The sequence below is a fragment of the Schistocerca nitens genome, chromosome 4 (genome assembly GCF_023898315.1).
Source record: "Schistocerca nitens isolate TAMUIC-IGC-003100 chromosome 4, iqSchNite1.1, whole genome shotgun sequence".
Lineage (NCBI taxonomy): Eukaryota > Metazoa > Arthropoda > Insecta > Orthoptera > Acrididae > Schistocerca > Schistocerca nitens.
In genome coordinates this window covers 503038298-503059761 of record NC_064617.1, presented here as the reverse complement: position 1 = coordinate 503059761, position 21464 = coordinate 503038298, and the positions used below count along the sequence as shown (strand labels likewise).

At 44.9% G+C, this 21464-nt stretch overlaps 1 protein-coding gene across 1 annotated transcript in view; it reads left to right on the top strand.

The window, feature by feature from the left end:
• The window catches only part of LOC126253152 (uncharacterized), a 287906-nt gene extending 267015 nt beyond the window's left edge, over positions 1 to 20891 (top strand). Inside the window, exon 9 of the mRNA XM_049954308.1 lies at positions 20530 to 20891. Within this exon, the coding sequence (XP_049810265.1) occupies positions 20530 to 20750 (221 nt within the window). The 3' untranslated portion in view covers positions 20751 to 20891. The remainder of the gene's footprint in view (positions 1 to 20529) is intronic.
• The last annotated feature ends 573 nt before the right edge of the window (positions 20892 to 21464 follow it).

Genomic DNA, 21464 nt, shown 5'->3' with positions numbered 1-21464 from the left:
ACATCAAAGCTGACCAGGATGTCGTTTGGTGCAAGTTTCAGTTTCTTCAGCTTCTCAATGAAATGTCCTGAGTCCTTAATGTATGTGTCGGTCTTCCCCACGTGTGGCTGGAGCAGAGAGGCCAAGTGTTTTGCCAGTTTATATGTCGGTGATCCAGGAGCGCTAACGATCGGTCTCAGTGGAACGTTGTTCTTATGGATCTTGGGTAATCCATATAGCCGAGGTGGTAGGGCTTCTGTGTTGCGCAGGTTTCTCTGTATGTCCGCCGGCAGAGAAGACGCCTTGATTAATCGATTCGTATTCCGTGTGATACGTTGCGTCGGATCTGCGCTTAGTTTTCGGTACGTCGTCGGATCTAATAGGTCTCGGATCTTTTGCTCATAATCTTCGGTCTTCATTACGACGGTCGCATTCCCCTTATCGGCAGGCAGTACCAATATACTCTTGTCGGCGTTGAGATTCTTAATGGCTTGTACCTCTTCTTTCTTCAGGTTGCAAGCTGGTGGTTTTGCTCGGCGCAGTATCCTGGCTGTTTCCGTGCGTATTTCCTCTGCCCTTTCACAAGGAAGGGTACGAATGGCTGCTTCGGTGGGACAAGATTGACAGCATCACTCACAGGAGCATGCAGAACGAACTCGAGCGCTGCACCGATCGACAGAAGAAAAAGTTTGAAAGATGCCGGAAGCACACCGACAAGGCGACTCCCGACATGTCACACACGGTGGTCAACCTCACTGAACGACAATTGACCGAAGAGGAAGTGTCTGTTCTTCAAAAAGGAGGGAATTTCGCTATCATCCCGAGAACTATACCTATGGAGGACATCATTGCCAACACCGAAGCAGCCATTCGTACCCTTCCTTGTGAAAGGGCAGAGGAAATACGCACGGAAACAGCCAGGATACTGCGCCGAGCAAAACCACCAGCTTGCAACCTGAAGAAAGAAGAGGTACAAGCCATTAAGAATCTCAACGCCGACAAGAGTATATTGGTACTGCCTGCCGATAAGGGGAATGCGACCGTCGTAATGAAGACCGAAGATTATGAGCAAAAGATCCGAGACCTATTAGATCCGACGACGTACCGAAAACTAAGCGCAGATCCGACGCAACGTATCACACGGAATACGAATCGATTAATCAAGGCGTCTTCTCTGCCGGCGGACATACAGAGAAACCTGCGCAACACAGAAGCCCTACCACCTCGGCTATATGGATTACCCAAGATCCATAAGAACAACGTTCCACTGAGACCGATCGTTAGCGCTCCTGGATCACCGACATATAAACTGGCAAAACACTTGGCCTCTCTGCTCCAGCCACACGTGGGGAAGACCGACACATACATTAAGGACTCAGGACATTTCATTGAGAAGCTGAAGAAACTGAAACTTGCACCAAACGACATCCTGGTCAGCTTTGATGTTGTTTCGTTATTTACGAAAGTGCCACTCAGTGACGCTCTGGAGCACATCGGTTCCATTTTTCCGCTAGACATCAGAAAGCTCTTCCATGCATGTCTCACCACGAGCTATTTCACGTGGAATGGCGATTTCTACGAACAGCTGGAAGGCGTCGCCATGGGTAGTCCTCTCAGTCCAGTGGTGGCCAACTTCTTCATGGAACAATTCGAAGCACAGGCACTGGATTCGGCGACTTACAAACCTAAGGTGTGGTACAGGTACGTCGATGATACTTTCGTGGTGTGGAGCCATGGTGAAGAACAGCTCAGTGACTTCCTAAGACACTTGAACAGCCTCCATGCCAACATAACATTTACCATGGAAGTAGAAAAGGACAAGAAACTGCCATTTCTAGATGTTCTGGTCACAAGGGACGGCGAAGATCTGGGACACAGCGTGTATCGAAAACCGACTCACACGGACCGATACCTGCACAAACTGTCAAACCACCACCCGAGCCAGAAAAGAGGCATGATTAGTACGCTCGTAATGAGAGCAGGACGAATATGTGAGCCGCAACACCTCAAACGAGAAATGCAACACCTGGAAACTGTCCTGAGGAGCAATGGTTACTCCACAAATTATATTAGAAGTGTGACAGAGCCCAACCCTCGGCGAAGTAAGGAACCGGAAAAAGAATTGTCGGGTACGGCCTTTCTGCCATACATTCCCAGAGTGACGGACAGAATCGGCCGTATATTGCGCAAACATGGCGTAAAGACGATTTTCAAACCGACAAGGAAGATCAAAGAGTGTCTTAGATCGGCGAAGGAGAAAAGAGACCCACTTGCAATGTCGGGAATATACCGCATACCATGCACATGCGGAAAAGTTTATGTCGGAATGACTGGACGATCCATTAACACCAGGATCAAAGAGCATAAGCGACATTGCAGGTTGGGGCAGGTGGAGAAATCGGCCGTGGCAGAGCACGCACTGAATGAGACCGACCATGTAATAAAATTCGCCGACACGGAAGTTCTGGCTGTAGAGAAGCACTATCACACGCGCTTGTTCAGAGAAGCTGTAGAAATACAAAAACACGCGAACAGTTTGAACAAGAAAGAGGAAAGCCTTAAGGTCAACGGATCCTGGCTTCCCGTACTGCAGCGAACGACCGTCGCAGGTAGCAAGAGGAGAACCGCACCGGAAATGACCGCGGAGAAGCCCTCGGACGTTGGCGCGCCAGGTACATATAGCCTGCGCCCGCGAGCTCGGCTCCAGTTCACCACCGGCAATGGAGGGTGAAGCTTTGACAATGCCAGCCACTCGTGCTGGCGAAACGTCAGAAAAATCATTAGATGAACGTCGGCCGAAGAACCCGAGACAGAAGCCAACAGGCAGTTTGTCAACAAGTGGCCACGAAAGCCTCAACAATTTTGTATTACGCCTCTACGGGGAGGAGATTTGCAGATTGTACCGACGCCTTGACCAACGACGGAAGAAGAAAGCGCGACTGATGTCCTCTCTCGCCTTTCTGTCACGTTGCCGAGATGAATGTGCTACACCGAAGTTCTTGAGATGTAAGCGCCTATTCACCACCGCCCAAGCACATCGTATCTACGACAGAATGGAACGAGCTTTTCTTCGTGAGCGAATACATACAACACGGAGAGACTTGGCAAGAACGGATCAGGAACTTCTGGACCTTTTCTATCAACTAAGTAGCAGAATGCATCGAGACGACTGGGACAAGATTGACAGCATCACTCACAGGAGCATGCAGAACGAACTCGAGCGCTGCACCGATCGACAGAAGAAAAAGTTTGAAAGATGCCGGAAGCACACCGACAAGGCGACTCCCGACATGTCACACACGGTGGTCAACCTCACTGAACGACAATTGACCGAAGAGGAAGTGTCTGTTCTTCAAAAAGGAGGGAATTTCGCTATCATCCCGAGAACTATACCTATGGAGGACATCATTGCCAACACCGAAGCAGCCATTCGTACCCTTCCTTGTGAAAGGGCAGAGGAAATACGCACGGAAACAGCCAGGATACTGCGCCGAGCAAAACCACCAGCTTGCAACCTGAAGAAAGAAGAGGTACAAGCCATTAAGAATCTCAACGCCGACAAGAGTATATTGGTACTGCCTGCCGATAAGGGGAATGCGACCGTCGTAATGAAGACCGAAGATTATGAGCAAAAGATCCGAGACCTATTAGATCCGACGACGTACCGAAAACTAAGCGCAGATCCGACGCAACGTATCACACGGAATACGAATCGATTAATCAAGGCGTCTTCTCTGCCGGCGGACATACAGAGAAACCTGCGCAACACAGAAGCCCTACCACCTCGGCTATATGGATTACCCAAGATCCATAAGAACAACGTTCCACTGAGACCGATCGTTAGCGCTCCTGGATCACCGACATATAAACTGGCAAAACACTTGGCCTCTCTGCTCCAGCCACACGTGGGGAAGACCGACACATACATTAAGGACTCAGGACATTTCATTGAGAAGCTGAAGAAACTGAAACTTGCACCAAACGACATCCTGGTCAGCTTTGATGTTGTTTCGTTATTTACGAAAGTGCCACTCAGTGACGCTCTGGAGCACATCGGTTCCATTTTTCCGCTAGACATCAGAAAGCTCTTCCATGCATGTCTCACCACGAGCTATTTCACGTGGAATGGCGATTTCTACGAACAGCTGGAAGGCGTCGCCATGGGTAGTCCTCTCAGTCCAGTGGTGGCCAACTTCTTCATGGAACAATTCGAAGCACAGGCACTGGATTCGGCGACTTACAAACCTAAGGTGTGGTACAGGTACGTCGATGATACTTTCGTGGTGTGGAGCCATGGTGAAGAACAGCTCAGTGACTTCCTAAGACACTTGAACAGCCTCCATGCCAACATAACATTTACCATGGAAGTAGAAAAGGACAAGAAACTGCCATTTCTAGATGTTCTGGTCACAAGGGACGGCGAAGATCTGGGACACAGCGTGTATCGAAAACCGACTCACACGGACCGATACCTGCACAAACTGTCAAACCACCACCCGAGCCAGAAAAGAGGCATGATTAGTACGCTCGTAACGAGAGCAGGACGAATATGTGAGCCGCAACACCTCAAACGAGAAATGCAACACCTGGAAACTGTCCTGAGGAGCAATGGTTACTCCACAAATTATATTAGAAGTGTGACAGAGCCCAACCCTCGGCGAAGTAAGGAACCGGAAAAAGAATTGTCGGGTACGGCCTTTCTGCCATACATTCCCAGAGTGACGGACAGAATCGGCCGTATATTGCGCAAACATGGCGTAAAGACGATTTTCAAACCGACAAGGAAGATCAAAGAGTGTCTTAGATCGGCGAAGGAGAAAAGAGACCCACTTGCAATGTCGGGAATATACCGCATACCATGCACATGCGGAAAAGTTTATGTCGGAATGACTGGACGATCCATTAACACCAGGATCAAAGAGCATAAGCGACATTGCAGGTTGGGGCAGGTGGAGAAATCGGCCGTGGCAGAGCACGCACTGAATGAGACCGACCATGTAATAAAATTCGCCGACACGGAAGTTCTGGCTGTAGAGAAGCACTATCACACGCGCTTGTTCAGAGAAGCTGTAGAAATACAAAAACACGCGAACAGTTTGAACAAGAAAGAGGAAAGCCTTAAGGTCAACGGATCCTGGCTTCCCGTACTGCAGCGAACGACCGTCGCAGGTAGCAAGAGGAGAACCGCACCGGAAATGACCGCGGAGAAGCCCTCGGACGTTGGCGCGCCAGGTACATATAGCCTGCGCCCACGAGCTCGGCTCCAGTTCACCACCGGCAATGGAGGGTGAAGCTTTGACAATGCCAGCCACTCGTGCTGGCGAAACGTCAGAAAAATCATTAGATGAACGTCGGCCGAAGAACCCGAGACAGAAGCCAATAGGCAGTTTGTCAACAAGTGGCCACGAAAGCCTCAACAATTTTGTCTTGTAAAAGTCATCATACGATCAAAATTAGCTGTAAAATGATTTAGACAAGATAACTGTATGGCACAAATAGTGGCAATTGACTCTGAATAATGAAAAGTGTGAAGTCATCCACATGGATACTAAAAGGAATCTGCTAAATTTCGGTTACATGACAAATCACACATATATAAAGGCCATAAACTCAAGTAAATAGGAATTACAGTTATGAGTAACTACAATTGGAATGATCATGTAGATATTGTTATGGGGGAAAGCAAACCAAAGACTGTGATCTAGTGGCAGAACACAGAACATTTAATAGGTCTATTAAAGAGACTATGTACACTACAATTGCCATCCATCTTCTGGAGTACTGTTGTGCAGTGTGTGATCTGCATTGGATAGGACTGATGGAGGCCATTGGAAAGGTTCAAAGAAGGGCAGCTCATTTTGAATTATTGCAAAATAAGAGAAAGAGTGCCACAGATATGATACACATATTGGGGTGGCAGTTATTAAAACAGAGGTGTTTTTGCTGCAGTAGGACCTTCTCACAAAATTTCAATTTCCAATTTTCTCCTGAGAGTTTGAAATTATTTTGTTGATGCCCACATACATACGGAGAAATAATCATCAAAATAAAATAAAAGAATTCAGAGCTCACATGGAAAGATTTAACTGTTCATTTTTCTGCACCCTGTTTGAGAGTGGAATGGTAGAGAAGTAGCTTAAAAGTGGTTTGATGAAACCCCTGTAGATGTAGGTGTAGATGAAAACCTGACACACACACACACTGGGGGGGGGGGGGGGGGAGCACACACATCTCTGTCCTTATGTGGTGCCGGCTGTGCCGATGCATTGTTTCTCAGCAGGTGGGTTGGTTGTGGTGGGAGTTGTTTGGGTGGGGTGGGTAGAGGGAGACAGAAGCAGGAGGCAAGTACAGGGACAGGGACTGTGGGTGGGTGGCTAGTGGTTTCGAGGGAGGTGGTCAGTGGCCAGGAATGCAGAATGGATGGGTGACAGGAACATGGACTAGGCATGTAATGCATGACTGTAGGGGCCAGAGGGGAGTGGCACACGCTGAGGGTGACATGGGGATGTGAACTGGGAGGGGGTGACAGGATGAAGGGGAAACTGTTGGGTGAAGGGTTCTGGAACAGTGGGTTACCTGAGATTGAGGGCAAGATGATTATGAGAGTGGAGGATGTGTTGTAAGGCTACCTCTCACCTGCATAGTTCAGAAAAGCTGATGGTGGAGGGAAGGACCCAGATGGCTCGGTTTGTGCAGCAGCCATTGATATCAAGTACGTAATGCTCAGCTGCATGTTGTGCCATCAGATGGTCAACTTTGCTGTTTGCAACAGTTTGGTGGTGGTCAACAGCAGGTTGGTAATCATACCAACAAGCAAGCTGTGCAGTGTTTGTAGCAGAGATGGTGCATGACATGGCTACTTTTACAGGTGGTCCAGGCTGTGATGAGCTAGAATAAGTCTGTGACAGGACTGGAGTAGCAGGTGCTGGGTGGGTGTATGGGCAGGTCTTGCACCTAGGACTACCCAAGGATATGTTCCTTGTAACAAGGGGTTGGAAGTCGGAGTGGGATAAGGATGAACTAGGATGTTTTGGAGGTTGGGTGGGTGGTGGAACACCACTTTAGGAAGGGTGGGAAGGGTCTTGGGTAGGACAGGATGAGAGATAATCAAAGCCGTGGCAAAGGATATGGTTCAGCTGTTTCAGTCCAGGGTGACATTGGTGACAAGGGAGCATTCTTTTGTAGCTGATTCTTGGGGGTGGTAGGATTAGGGGTGTGTGAGGATGTGGCAAAGGAAATCTAATTGTGGACTACATTTGTGGGGTATTGGTATTGCCTGTCTGTGAAGGCCTTCTTGAGGACAGAGGTGTGAATGGAGCCATCAGAGAGGTGGAGGTCAATGTCCAGGAAGGTGGCACATATGGAAGAGGAGGACCATGTAAAGTGGATAGGATAAAATGTGTTGAGGTTGTGAAGGAATGTGGATAGGGTGTATCGCTGCTGAGTGCAGATTATGAAGATACAATCAATAAATCTGAACTGGAGTAGGGGCTGGGAGTTTTGGGAAGCTAGGAAGGTTTCCTCTAGATGGCCCATATATAGGTTGGCATAGGTGCCACACAGGTGCTCATGGTGTGCTGTGGATTTGTTTGTATACCTTTCCTTCAAAGGAAAAGTAGTTGTGGGTGAGGTTATAGTTGATAAGGTGTATAAAGAATGAGGTGGTGGGTTTGGAGAATGAAGGACAGTGGGAAACATAGTGTTGGATAATGGCAAGGCCAAAGGCATAATAGATGTGGTAAGTGTGGAAGATGTACTATCTTTGAGGTAGGATTCTACAACTTTCCTTCAACATTGAAATTCTAACATGGTTATTTAAAAACGTTATATTAAAAATGAATTAATATTTTAAACTCTGTTCAGTTTTTTAGTAACATTAAAACATATAAACAAATGACCGATTATGAGAGAAACACTCACATTTATATAAAATATCCAAAATCTCACTCACAAATACACTCCTGGAAATGGAAAAAAGAACACATTGACACCGGTGTGTCAGACCCACCATACTTGCTCCGGACACTGCGAGAGGGCTGTACAAGCAATGATCACACGCACGGCACAGCGGACACACCAGGACCCGCGGTGTTGGCCGTCGAATGGCGCTAGCTGCGCAGCATTTGTGCACCGCCGCCGTCAGTGTCAGCCAGTTTGCCGTGGCATACGGAGCTCCATCGCAGTCTTTAACACTGGTAGCATGCCGCGACAGCGTGGACGTGAACCGTATGTGCAGTTGACGGACTTTGAGCGAGGGCGTATAGTGGGCATGCGGGAGGCCGGGTGGACGTACCGCCGAATTGCTCAACACGTGGGGCGTGAGGTCTCCACAGTACATCGATGTTGTCGCCAGTGGTCGGCAGAAGGTGCACGTGCCCGTCGACGTGGGACCGGACCGCAGCGACGCACGGATGCATGCCAAGACCGTAGGAGTGCCGTAAGGGACCGCACCGCCACTTCCCAGCAAATTAGGGACACTGTTGCTCCTGGGGTATTGGCGAGGACCATTCGCAACCGTCTCCATGAAGCTGGGCTACGGTCCCGCACACCGTTAGGCCGTCTTCCGCTCACGCCCCAACATCGTGCAGCCCGCCTCCAGTGGTGTCGCGACAGGCGTGAATGGAGGGACGAATGGAGACGTGTCGTCTTCAGCGATGAGAGTCGCTTCTGCCTTGGTGCCAATGATGGTCGTATGCGTGTTTGGCGCCGTGCAGGTGAGCGCCACAATCAGGACTGCATACGACCGAGGCACACAGGGCCAACACCCGGCATCATGGTGTGGGGAGCGATCTCCTACACTGGCCGTACACCACTGGTGATCGTCGAGGGGACACTGAATAGTGCACGGTACATCCAAACCATCATCGAACCCATCGTTCTACCATTCCTAGACCGGCAAGGGAACTTGCTGTTCCAACAGGACAATGCACGTCCGCATGTATCCCGTGCCACCCAACGTGCTCTAGAAGGTGTAAGTCAACTACCCTGGCCAGCAAGATCTCCGGATCTGTCCCCCATTGAGCATGTTTGGGACTGGATGAAGCGTCGTCTCACGCGGTCTGCACGTCCAGCACGAACGCTGGTCCAACTGAGGCGCCAGGTGGAAATGGCATGGCAAGCCGTTCCACAGGACTACATCCAGCATCTCTACGATCGTCTCCATGGGAGACTAGCAGCCTGCATTGCTGCGAAAGGTGGATATACACTGTACTAGTGCCGACATTGTGCATGCTCTGTTGCCTGTGTCTATGTGCCTGTGGTTCTGTCAGTGTGATCATGTGATGTATCTGACCCCAGGAATGTGTCAATAAAGTTTCCCCTTCCTGGGACAATGAATTCACAGTGTTCTTATTTCAATTTCCAGGAGTGTATATATGAACAAAGTGAAAGTATGCATGTCAAAAATTACAAAATGAATAGACTGGTACTGTGTCATAAAAGTAAGTGAACAGACAAATACTGATGAAGAAAACTCCATGTCCCTGAAAGCATTACAAGGGGCAATTATTTGACATATGAACTTATGGAAATGGAAAAAAAAGTGTTTCTGGTAAGCAGAAAGCAAAAGGGAAAAAAGTCTAAAATAGAACTAAAAAAGGAAAGACAAGAACTGGAAGTAAATTATAATGGGTACATGATAGAATGTGCCGAATTAAACAAATTGATATAATACATTAATACAATTGATAATACCTTTGAGAGAATGAGAAAAAGTAACAAAAATTCTGAGAGAAATTTCTCTCTCTCTCTCTCTCTCTCTCTCTCTCTCTCTCTCTCTCATTCACTCACACACACACACACACACACACACACACAAACCACCCTTCTCTTTGTCGTAATGTACTAGCAGGGCCAGTTCAAGAATATTTTTTCACACAGACATCATGTAATTGTTTCCCCTCCCCACTTTCCATTTGGCCACACAAGCACAATATCATTTGTTCCCACTCCCCCCTCCTCACCCTCCCTCTTAAAATAGTTTTCATTCTTTTGTCTCTGGGTGAGACATATAAAAGTAAATCTAAATCTGGTGAGCATGTAAATGGATTATTTTCACTACTAATTATGATACACTCTGTACACAAATTTGCACTACAGACACACCTGAAGCCACTCTCAATTTGGTACCCAAGTGGCTGGTTGGGTCACTTAGTCTTTAAACAGGCTTTGTGTGCATGATATTTATTAAAATTAAACCAAATAGGGATAAAAGCCTTTGGATTTCAATGAAGAAAAGAAGAAGCTGGTTTTGGAAGTTAATATAGCACAATGAACCACTTGTAACTCAAAAACTGAACTATAGAATGGAAAAATATATTTTAACTATAGAATGAAACAATATCTTTTGAGAAACCCTTTGATTTAATTACAATAAAATCTGTAGTACATAGCTCTTGAGAAGCAAGGCATTGATCCTACCTGTGTTAGTAAATTGAAGAAAATGTAGGATGTTAAAAATAGTGGCCCATATTCTTACAGGAGATAATACTGGTTAAGATTAGAAAAAAAACTCCAATAAACATGTATCCAGAAGCTAACATTTGTTGAGCCATGAACCATTCAGTCCTATGGTTAAAATCCACTTGTTGATACTTCAGGAAAAGTTCGCACAATGCCTTGGACCACAACCTAATCGCCATGAAACAGAATTCACAAAAGTGTTCAATGTGACTTCTCCTACATCCTTCTACCCCCCTTCTCAAAGAATCATGACTCCTATGAACCCATCTGACTGACTTTAGGTTTGGTCACATGCGTTGAATGCACACTCCTTTAATGTGTGCACATTGTTGATGGGTGTGGAATAAACCAATGCCTTTAAATGTCACCGTAGCCAGAAATCTAAGGGATTAAGGTCAGGTGAATGAGGTCGTCACTGAACATCAACTATTTCGTGGCTCAATAAATGTTTGTGTTGGTTACTGTCATGTGAGATATGAAAAATTTGTTGGTGCCCCATTGTTCATAAACCACATTCATTTTATATCTGCAAGGATAAGATTCTCCATTAGTCTGGTTAGACTGTAACCCAAAAATCGATGATAAATTTTAGTTTGCTAAAATGCAGGGGCATATGAATCTTTTTCACACAATTCGTGGGCACACATTGATAGTAAAGTGGTCCTAATGCCTTGCTTCCATTATCATTTACATCTCCCTGTAAGCAGTTATTATAATCTAAGAAGTATGTCTTGTGACCTGAGAGCTTGCACACACTTTAAGTGATGTGGATGACATACATAATCATGCAGGAGTCGCCATGTAAGAGCACGTAATTTATACCTATACTAGCTCCAGTTCTTCATCTGCTGCTTGTCCCAACATTCACTCCTCCTTATCTATCAGGCAAAATGTGCAAAGTCTACATCTACATCTACATCTACATGGATACTCTGCAAATCACATTCAAGCACCTGGCAGAGGGTTCATCAAACCACCTTCACAATTCTCTATTATTCCAACCTCGTATAGCGCGCGGAAAGAATGAATACCTATATCTTTCCGTATGAGCTCTGATTTCCCTTATTTTATCATGGTGATCATTCCTCCCTATGTAGGTTGGTGTCAACAAAATATTTTCGCATTCAGAGGAGAAAGTTGGTGATTGGAATTTCATGAGAAGATTCTGTTGCAATGAAAAATGCCTTTCTTTTAATGATTTCCAACCCAAATCCTGTATCATTTCTGTGACACTCTCTCCAATATTTCGCGATAATACAAAACGTGCTGCCTTTCTTTGAACTTTTTTGATGTAATCTGTCAGTCCTATCTGATAAGGATCCCACACCGCGCAGCAGTATTCTAAAAGAGGACGGACAAGCGTAGTGTAGGCAGTCTTCTTAGTAGGTCTGTTACATTTTCTAAGTGTCCTGCCACTAAAACACAGTCTTCAGTTAGCCTTCCCAACAACATTTTCTGTGTGTTCCTTCCAATTTAAGTTGTTCATAATTGTAATACCTAAGTATTTAGTTGAATTTACAGCTTTTAGATTAGACTGATTTATTGTGTAACCGAAGTTTAATGAGTTCCTTTTAGCACTCATGTGGATGACCTCACACTTTTCATTATTTAGGGTCAACTGCCACTTTTCGGACCTTTCAGATATCTTTTCTAATTTGTTTTGCAGTTTGTTTTGATCTTCTAATGACTTTATTAGTCAATAAATGACTATAGGTAAGGATCAGCAAAGGGCCTATAACACTACCTTGGGGGAACGCCAGAAATCACTTCTGTTTCACTTGATGACTTTCTGTCAGTTACTACGAACTGTGACCCCTCTGACAGGAAATCACAAATCCAGTCACATAACTGAGACGATATTCCATAAGTACGCAATTTCACTATGAGCAGCTTGTGTCGTACAGTGTCAAAAGCCTTCTGGAAATCCAGAAATACAGAATCAATCTGAAATCCCTTGTCAAGATCACTCAACACTTCATGTGAGTAAAGAGTTAGTTGTGTTTCACAGGAACGATGTTTCCTAAACCCATGTTGACTGTGTGTCAATTGACCATTTTCTTTGAGGTAATTCATAATGTTCGAACACAATATATGTTCTAAAATCCTGCTGCATATTGATGTTAATGATATGGGCCTGTAATTTGGTGGATTACTCTTACTACATTTCTTGAATATTGGTGTGACCTGTGCAACTTTCCTATCTTTGGGTACGGATCTTTTGTGGAGCGAACGGTTGTATATGATTGTTAAGTATGGAGCTAATGCATCAGCATACTCCGAATAGAACCTAATTGGTATACACTCTGGACTAGAAGACTTGCTTTTATTAAGTGATTTAAATTGCTTCACTACTCCGAGGATATTTACTTCTACGTTACTCACGTTGACAGCCGTTCTTGATTCAAATTCTGGAATATTTACTTTGTCTTCTTTTGTGAAGGCATTTCGGAAGGCTGTGTTTAGTAACTCTGCTTTAGCAGCACTGTCTCTGATAGTATCTCCATTGCTATCATGCAGAGAAGGCATTGATTGTTTCTTGCCACTAACACACTTCACATATGACCAGAATCTCTTTGGATTTTCTGCCAGGTTTCGAGACAAAGTTTCACCGTGGAAACTGTTATAAGCATCTTGCATTGAAGTCCGCACTAAATTTCGAGCTTCTGTAAAAGATCGCGAATCTTGGGGATTTTGCATCTGTTTAAATTTGGCATGTTTGTTTCGTAGTTTCTGCAACAGTGCTCTAACCTGTTTTGAGTACAAAGGAAGATCAGCTCCGTTGTTTGTTAATTTATTTGGTATAAATCTCTCAATTTCTGCTGATACTATTTCTTTGAATTCAAGCCACATCTGGTCTACACTTATATTATTAATTTGGAATAAGTAGAGATTGCTCTAAGGAAGGTGTCAAGTGAATTTTTATCTGCTTTTTTGAATAGGTATATTTTTCGCTTATTTTTTGAGTATTTGGGGATTACAATATTCAGTCTCGCTATGACAGCTCTGTGTTCACTAATCCCTGAATTGGTTTTGATGCTCGTTATTAGCTCAGGATTATTTGTTGCTAAGAGGTCAAGTGTGTTTTCACAACCATTTACTATTCGCATGGGCTCATGAACTAACGGCTCGAATTAATTTTCAGAGAACGCATTTAGCACAATTTTGGATGATATTTTATGTGTAGCTCCCTAATTAAACATGTATTTTTGCCAACATATTGAGGGTAAATTAAAGTCACCCCCAACTATTATCGTATGAATCGGGCACATGTTTGAAATAAAACTCAAGTTTTCTTTGAACCTTTCAGCAACTGTATCATCTGAATTGGGAGGTCGGTAAAAGGATCCAATTATTATTTTATTCCGGTTGCCAACAATGACCTCTGCCCATACTAACTCACATGAAGTATCTACTTCAATTTTGCGACAAGATAATCTACTTCTGCCAGCAACAAACATGCCATTGCCTACCGTGTTTAGCCTATCCTTTCGGAACACCATTAGGTTCTTCACAAAAATTTCAGCTGAGCTTATATCCAGCTTTAGCCAGCTTTCAGTGCCTATAACAATTTGAGCATCAGTGCTTTCTATTAGCGCTTGGAGCTTTGGTACTTTCCCAACACAGCTACAACAATTTACAACTGTTATACCAATGTTTCCTGTATCTACATTCTTCCTGTGTTCAGCCTGCACCCTTTGTGACTGAAGCCCTTCTTGTGTTTTCCCGAGACCCTCTAACCTAAAAAACTGCCCAGTCCATGCCACATAGCCCCTGCTACCCGTGTAGCCGCCTCCTGCATATAGTGGACACCTGACCTATTCAGCGGAACCTGAAACCCAACCACCCTTTGGCACAAGTCGAGGAATCTGCAGCTTACATGGTTGCAGAACCATCTGAGGGATTCAGACCCTCCACTCAGCTCTGTACCAGAGGTCCGCAATCGGTCCTGTCGACTATGCTGCAAATGGTCAGTTCTGCTTTCATCTTGCAAGCAAGACTGGCAGCCTTTACCACTTCTGTTAGCTGCTCGAAACTAGAGAGAATCTCTCCTGATCCAAAGTGACACACATCATTGGTACCAACGTGAGCAACCACCTGCAGTTTTCTGCACCCTGTGCTCTTCAGGGCGTCCAGAAGGATCCTTTCTACATCTGGAATGACTCCACCCAGTATGCACACGGAGTGCACATTGGTTTTCTTACCCTTCTTGTCAGCCAAGTCCCTAAGGAGCCCAATAATGTGCCTAACACTGGAGCTCCCAACTACCAATAATCCCACGCTCTACGATTGCCCGGATCTTGCAGGCTGAGTGGTTTCTTTTGAAACAGGACAGGCGACAGCATCTGGCTCAGCAACAGTGTCAGCCACACACAGCACGTGGAACCTGTTTGTCAGACAAACCGGGTAGGCCTTATGTGCGGCTGCCTGGGAAGTCTTTCACCGCCTGCTTCGCCCCAGGGCAACCTCCCACTCGACCACAGGTGAAAGGTCAGCCTCAGTGCGAGCAGTAACTGGGTTGGTCACCAGTGAGGGCTGATCGGAGGACTCTGACGTGCTGGACGTCCGCTGGATCCCCACAGCCGGCCCACAACAGTGGTGCCCATCCACTGCATCCTCAAGCTGTGTAATCAAACCCATCAAAGCCTGAAGCTGAGAGCGAAGTGTCACCAACTCGGCTCGCATCCGCACACAACAATCGCAGTCCCTGCCCATACCAAAGAGCATGAAAAACTAAACTACGCAGATAAATGGACTATCGTCACGTGCTGCACAACTCTACTCTAGACCCAGGCGAAACGCATGAGCTGTGTCTAATAATACGGAGGTATTCAAAAACCTAACTACCGAAGCACTCAGGTGAAAGTAAATAATCTGCCCCAATTAGGAACTTGTAATATGTCACAAAATCTATTTACTTTCTGACGTAAATGAAAACACGACAACTGTGGCTATTAGATATTAAATTTACATGCAGAAACTCAAGAAACTAAACTATTAAAGCACACAGATGATACAATAAAATTTGCTCCTGGTTAGGAACTCGTAAATGACACAAAAGTGGTTACTTCTCTGTTGCTGCGTCTGTCTCGGTCAGCTACTGCTTCCTGACTGTCTACCACATTTATTGTCCCTGCTCTGAATGGTCTCATGTTTGCAAGTCACCTTTGCAAGTAATTTCATGGGATGCATCATGGGAGCAGATAAAACGGTAAATTTTTTTAGGCCATTAACAGATTGCAAAAGAGCTTTTGTGTATTTACAGTTTTGTCCAGCTAAGTCTACAAGAAAACAAACATGATTATTATTAAATTAAATAAAACAATAAATTCATAAATTTATCAAAGATATTATTCAATAAATTCCATCAATGGAAATTCCAGGTTGGAATATCAACGATATAAGGAAAAGATAGTTTGCTACTTACCGTAAAGACAACACATAAATTTACAGACAGGCACAGTTAGAAAGGCACTTACACATTATCTTTCAGTCACAGCCTTCATCAGGAAAAGAGAAACACACACACAAGCAAGCGCACCTCATGCACACATGACCACTTTCTCAAGCAGCTTGGATTTGATTGTGACTATCACATGAAATCAAAGCAGCAATCTAGAGGGGGTGGAGAAGGGAAAGGGATGGCAGTGTACAGGTGGAGGGAGGGAAGAGTAGAGCTATCTGGTGAAGTGTGCAGAGACTAGACTGCCAACATGCACAGCATCAGGAGGCTGTGGGGCAGGGAGATGGGGAGGGAAGGGGGGACAGAGTGGGAGGAGAGGAGCAGGGACAGATGGGCAGGTGCATTGACAGCAGCACACAAAGATGATGGGAGATGAGAATAGGGAGGGGGTGATAGGACAGAAGTGGTGGAAACTGTTAGGTGGAGGGCGTGGGGATAGTGTGTTATGGTAGGTTGAGGCCAGGATAATTTCAGGAGTGGGGAATGTGTTTTAAAGGAAGCTCTTACCTCCACATTTCAGAAAAACTGGTGCTGGAGGGGAAGATCCAGATGGCTCAGGTAGTGAAGCAGCCATTGACATCAAGCATGTTATGTTCAGCTGGATGTTGTGCCACAGGGTGGTCTACTTTGCTCCTGGCCACAGTTTGGCAGTGGCCATTCATCCTGGTGGACAGCTGGTTGATAGGCATACTAACATAAAAAGCTGCTGTCCAATGATTGCAACAGAGATGGTATATGGCATGGCTGCTGTCACAAGAATATGATCCTTGTGGCAAGGGGTTGGGATTGGAGTGGAATATGGATGGACTAGGATGTTGTGGAGGTTGGGTGGGCAACAGAACAGCACTTTAGGAGAGGTGGAAATGATCTTGGGTAGGATGTCCCCCATTTCAGGGCATGAGGATAGGTAATCAAAGCCCTGACAACAGATGTGGTTCTGTTCTTCCAGTCTGAGGTGGTACTGGGTGATGAAGGCTGGCTCTGAGCACTATGGGACTCAACTGCTGAGGTTATTAGTCCCCTAGAACTTAGAACTAGTTAAACCTAACTAACCTAAGGACATCACAAACATCCATGCCCGAGGCAGGATTCGAACCTGCGACCGTAGCGGTCTTGCGGTTCCAGACTGCAGCGCCTTTAACCGCACGGCCACTTCGGCCGGCTGGTGATGAAGGGGGCACTCCTTTGTGGAAGGTTCTTGGGGGTGGTGAGAGGATTTGGGGTGTGAGGGAAAATGAAATGGGAGATCTGTTTGTGGACTAGGCCTTGGAGATAGTGCCTGTCTGTGAAGTCCATGGTGAGATCCTCAGCGCACTGGGAAAAGGAGTTCTTATCACTATAGATAAGTCATCCCCAGGTGGCCAGGCTGTACAAGAATGATTTTTTGGTATGCTGTACAAGAAGGATTTTTTGGTATGGAAGGCATGGCAGCTGTTGAAATGAAGGTGCTGTTAGTGAATGTGAGTTTAATGTGGGCAGAGATGTGGATGGAGCCATAAGTGAGGAGGAGGTCAATGTCCAGGAAGGTAGCACACAGGCCCAAGGAGGACCAGGTGAGGCAGATGGGAGAGAAGATGTTGAGGTTGTGAAGGACTGGAGATAGGGTGCCTGGGCCCAGAGTCTAGATCATGAAGATCTCATCAATGAACCTGAACCAGACTAGGGGTTTGGCATTTTGGGAGGCTAGGAAGGGCTCCTCTAGAGGGCCCATAAACAGGTTAGCATAGGAGGGTGCGATGTGGATGCCCTTGGCTGTGTCGCAGATTTGTCTGTATACTTTTCCTTCAAAGGAGAATTAGTTGTGGCTTAGGGTAAACTTAATGAGGAATGAGGTAATGGGTTTGGAGTCTAAAGGCCTTTGGGAAAGGTAGTGTTCAACAGCGGGAAGACCATGGGCATGAGGGATGTTGGTGCATAGTGAGGTGGTGTCAACAGTGACATGTAGGGATCCAGAAGGTAAAGGAGTGGGGATGGTGGAGAGTCGGTGACTGAAGTGGGTTGTATCTTTGATGAGGGAGGCTGAATTACGGGTAATTGGCTGGAGATGTTGATCGATGAAGGCCAGAATTCTTTCAGTGGGGCACAATAACCAGCCATAATGGTGCACCAGGATTTTTGGGTCAATGAATTTTGTGGAGCATGTAGAAAGTGGATGTGCAAGATGTCATAGGGGTGAGGAGGGAAATGGATTCAGGGGAAAGGTTCTGGGAATGGCTTAAGTCATTAAGTAAGGATTCCAGGTTATGTTGGACTTCTGGGATGAGACCACTTCAGCAGAATTTGTAGGTGGAGGAGTAAGATAATTTGCAGAGGTCTTCTGCCAGGTAGTCATTGCAATTAATAACAACAGTGATGGAACCTTTGTCTGCAGGTAGGATGATTAGGTTAGGATTTGTTTTGAGGTTGTATATGGCTGTCATTTCTTCTGCTGAAAAGTTGGTGTTCTGAGGAAGAGGTCTAGGGAAGGATGATTAGGCCAAGTTGGAGATAAGGAATTCCTGGAAGGGGACCAGCAGATGGTTGGGGGGCATCACAGTTGGATGGTGGTATGAATTGGGAGAGGCAGGGTTAAATGTTGGAATTAGGTTGGCTTTGATTCGATGGATTGGCAGCAAAGAAGTATTTCCATTGAAGTGATCGGAAGAAGGAGTGTAGGTCTTTCACAAGTCCAGTATGGTTAAATTTGGGTGTGGGGGCTAAAGGTGAGGCCTTTGGATAGAACTGAAAATTCTGTGGGGCTGCGGGTTTCGGTGGACAGGTTAACAACAGTGTTATGAGAATGTTTCAGCTCTGCATTTGGTGGAATGTTTGTAAGGAGTTTTGGGGAATGTGGCAAGTTGAAAAGATCAGGTAGGCAGGGCTTGGGTGCTATGAGGGGTTGACAAGGAGACTTTGATTACATATCATCATGCCTTGAAGTGAGGGACATTCTACTCAAGATCCTTCCCACTCCTCCTAAATTGGTTTTCCATTGCCCACCAAACCTCCACAACATCCTAGTCCATCCTTTTGCCACTGCCAATCACAACCACTTGCCACAGGGATCAGATCCCTATGGAAGACTCAAGTGCAAGACCTGCCCAATCCACATACACAGCTCTTCCTTTTCCAGTCCTGTCATAGGCTTATGATACACCGTCAGAGGCCAGACCACTTGTGAAGGCATCCATGTCATATACCAGCCCTGCTGAGTTCATTGCACAGTTTTTTATTTTGGTATGATTACCAAACAGCTGTCCACCAGGATGAACAGCCACTGCCAAACTGTGGTGAGGAGCAAAGTAAACCACTCTGTGGCACAACATGCAGCTGAACATAACACACTTGATTGCAGTGGCTGCTTCACTACCCAACCCATCAGGATTCTACCCTCCACCACCAGCTTTTCTGAGCTGTGCAGGTGGAAGCTATCCTTATAACATATTCCCTGCTCCAAAATTATTCTATCTTCAATATACAGTAAGTACTATCCCCACACTGTCCACCCAATAGTTTCTACCCCCTCTGTCCTATTCCCATTGCCCACCATCTTTGTGTGTACCACCAGTTTCCAATGCACCCACCATATTTTCCCACTCCTCTCCTTATTTGCTCTTCCTCTGCACCCTCTCCTCCTCCCTGCCCCACGACCTCCAAACACTGGGCATGTTGGCAGTCTTGTCCCTGCACACTCCACCAGACAGTGCTGCTCTTCTCTCTCTCCACCCATACACTGCAACCCCTTTTCCTTATCCGCTCCCTCCAAATTGCTGCCTCTATTCTATGTGACAGTTGCATCCTGGTCTGAGAAAGCTGGAGAATGCTGGTAATGTATGTGTGAGGTGTGCTTTCTTGTGTGAATGTGTGTGTGTGTGTGTGTGTGTGTGTGTGTGTGTGTGTGTGTGTGTTTCTTTCTTTTTCTGACAAAGGCTTTGGCTGAAAGCTAATGTGTCGGTGTCTTAATTGTGGCTTTCTGCAGCTTCACGTGTCAGTTTTATGGTAAGTAGCTATCTATCTTTTCTTACATTGTTACTATTGGATAAAGTGCTGTTAGCCTTTATTGTTCACCTCAGTGAAATGTACCTTGAACCTAAAACTTAGAATATTGTGCCCAGTATTAAATTTAAACAATTAAATGTACTTTTTTAACAAACCACTGGTCTGGGAAAACCTAAAATCTAGCAGACACAAAAAGTTCATGACTCCTTAACTCCATAATTGAAATCCAAAGGTCAGGGAGCTCCTTGTCAGAGAACAATCATTGACTCATAGAGGCCAAGTGCAAATTATGAGCCAGAGACAATGTTTTGGAAGTCATCATGAGTCACCTGCAGTGACAAACTGGATGTTACCTTTGAAAGTGTCATGTTGTATTTCCACCCATGTCATTGTCAAAAGGAGCTCTTAAACAAAAGATGAAATTTGCAATTTTAGAGAATGGCATACTGAATTTCAACAGAAATCTAAAAGGACAATTAAGTAGAAGTAACAGATGGCAACTGTGTATAGCAAATGCATAAAAAGTGTTCTTATCAACAATTTTGCTTCTTAAACTTTTATTCAGTCTGAATAAAACAATCTGTAAAATATAATATACAGTGTCACATACAGATGTATGTATATTGCTGTTTCTTTTAAATTTGTTACAGGTTCAACAGTATATCATGCACAAGTTAATGTGGAATACTTGTCAACTCACTATGTAGGTTGGAAATGGGAAGCACGTATGGTAGAACGATTCATTAAATGTACAGTAAATGGAATTCCTGGACGAGGGGTTTCTGAATTTCACTACCACAACAGCACTGGAAGGCCTGAAAAAGTTTCAAAGAATGATCCACAGTGGTTTCAAGCACTTAAATATAAGTAGTATAAGTTGCAATTGTTAACAATTTTGAAAAAAAGGACTTTTCAATATGTTACACAGTGTTATTAATTTAAAATGTACTATTTGAATATTATTTAATGAAAAGTTTGAATACTGATAATTATAATAATCATAAAATATTTATTAGCTTTTTCCTTTATTTCTTCTTTCTGACACATACTTCACAGGACTACAGAACAAAGTTACCAACAAAACAATAATTTAATAAGTTAAGCCCTCATTTTCAAAGTATACAATTACTTGTGTCTGCATTGGGCATATGGAAAATCTCAGAAATTGTCAACAATTTCCCATCAACACTGCAGACCACTTTAGATAACATATATTGGATTTTTATGCTATCAATAGACAAAACTTCACACACATATATCTTCAGTGCAGTTTCACTTATGAAATACAATGCCCATGAAATTAAAAGTATTTGATTTTGAGTTTGACAACATATCACTTTCTCCACATACTTCCTGTGAAATGACCATGATGAAAAAATTTGAGGACTTAGAGCTAATACAGAGGCTTACCAATATTCTTCCCAAGCGCCATTTGCAGGTAAGGAGGGATGAGTTACTGGTACCAAAGGTACCCCTGTTCCACACTATCAGATGGCTTGTGGAGTATTGATGTAGATGCAGATGCAGCATGATCACTAGGTTGGAAGGGGACCTTGTATATAAGGAAGCCATCGGCATATCTGCA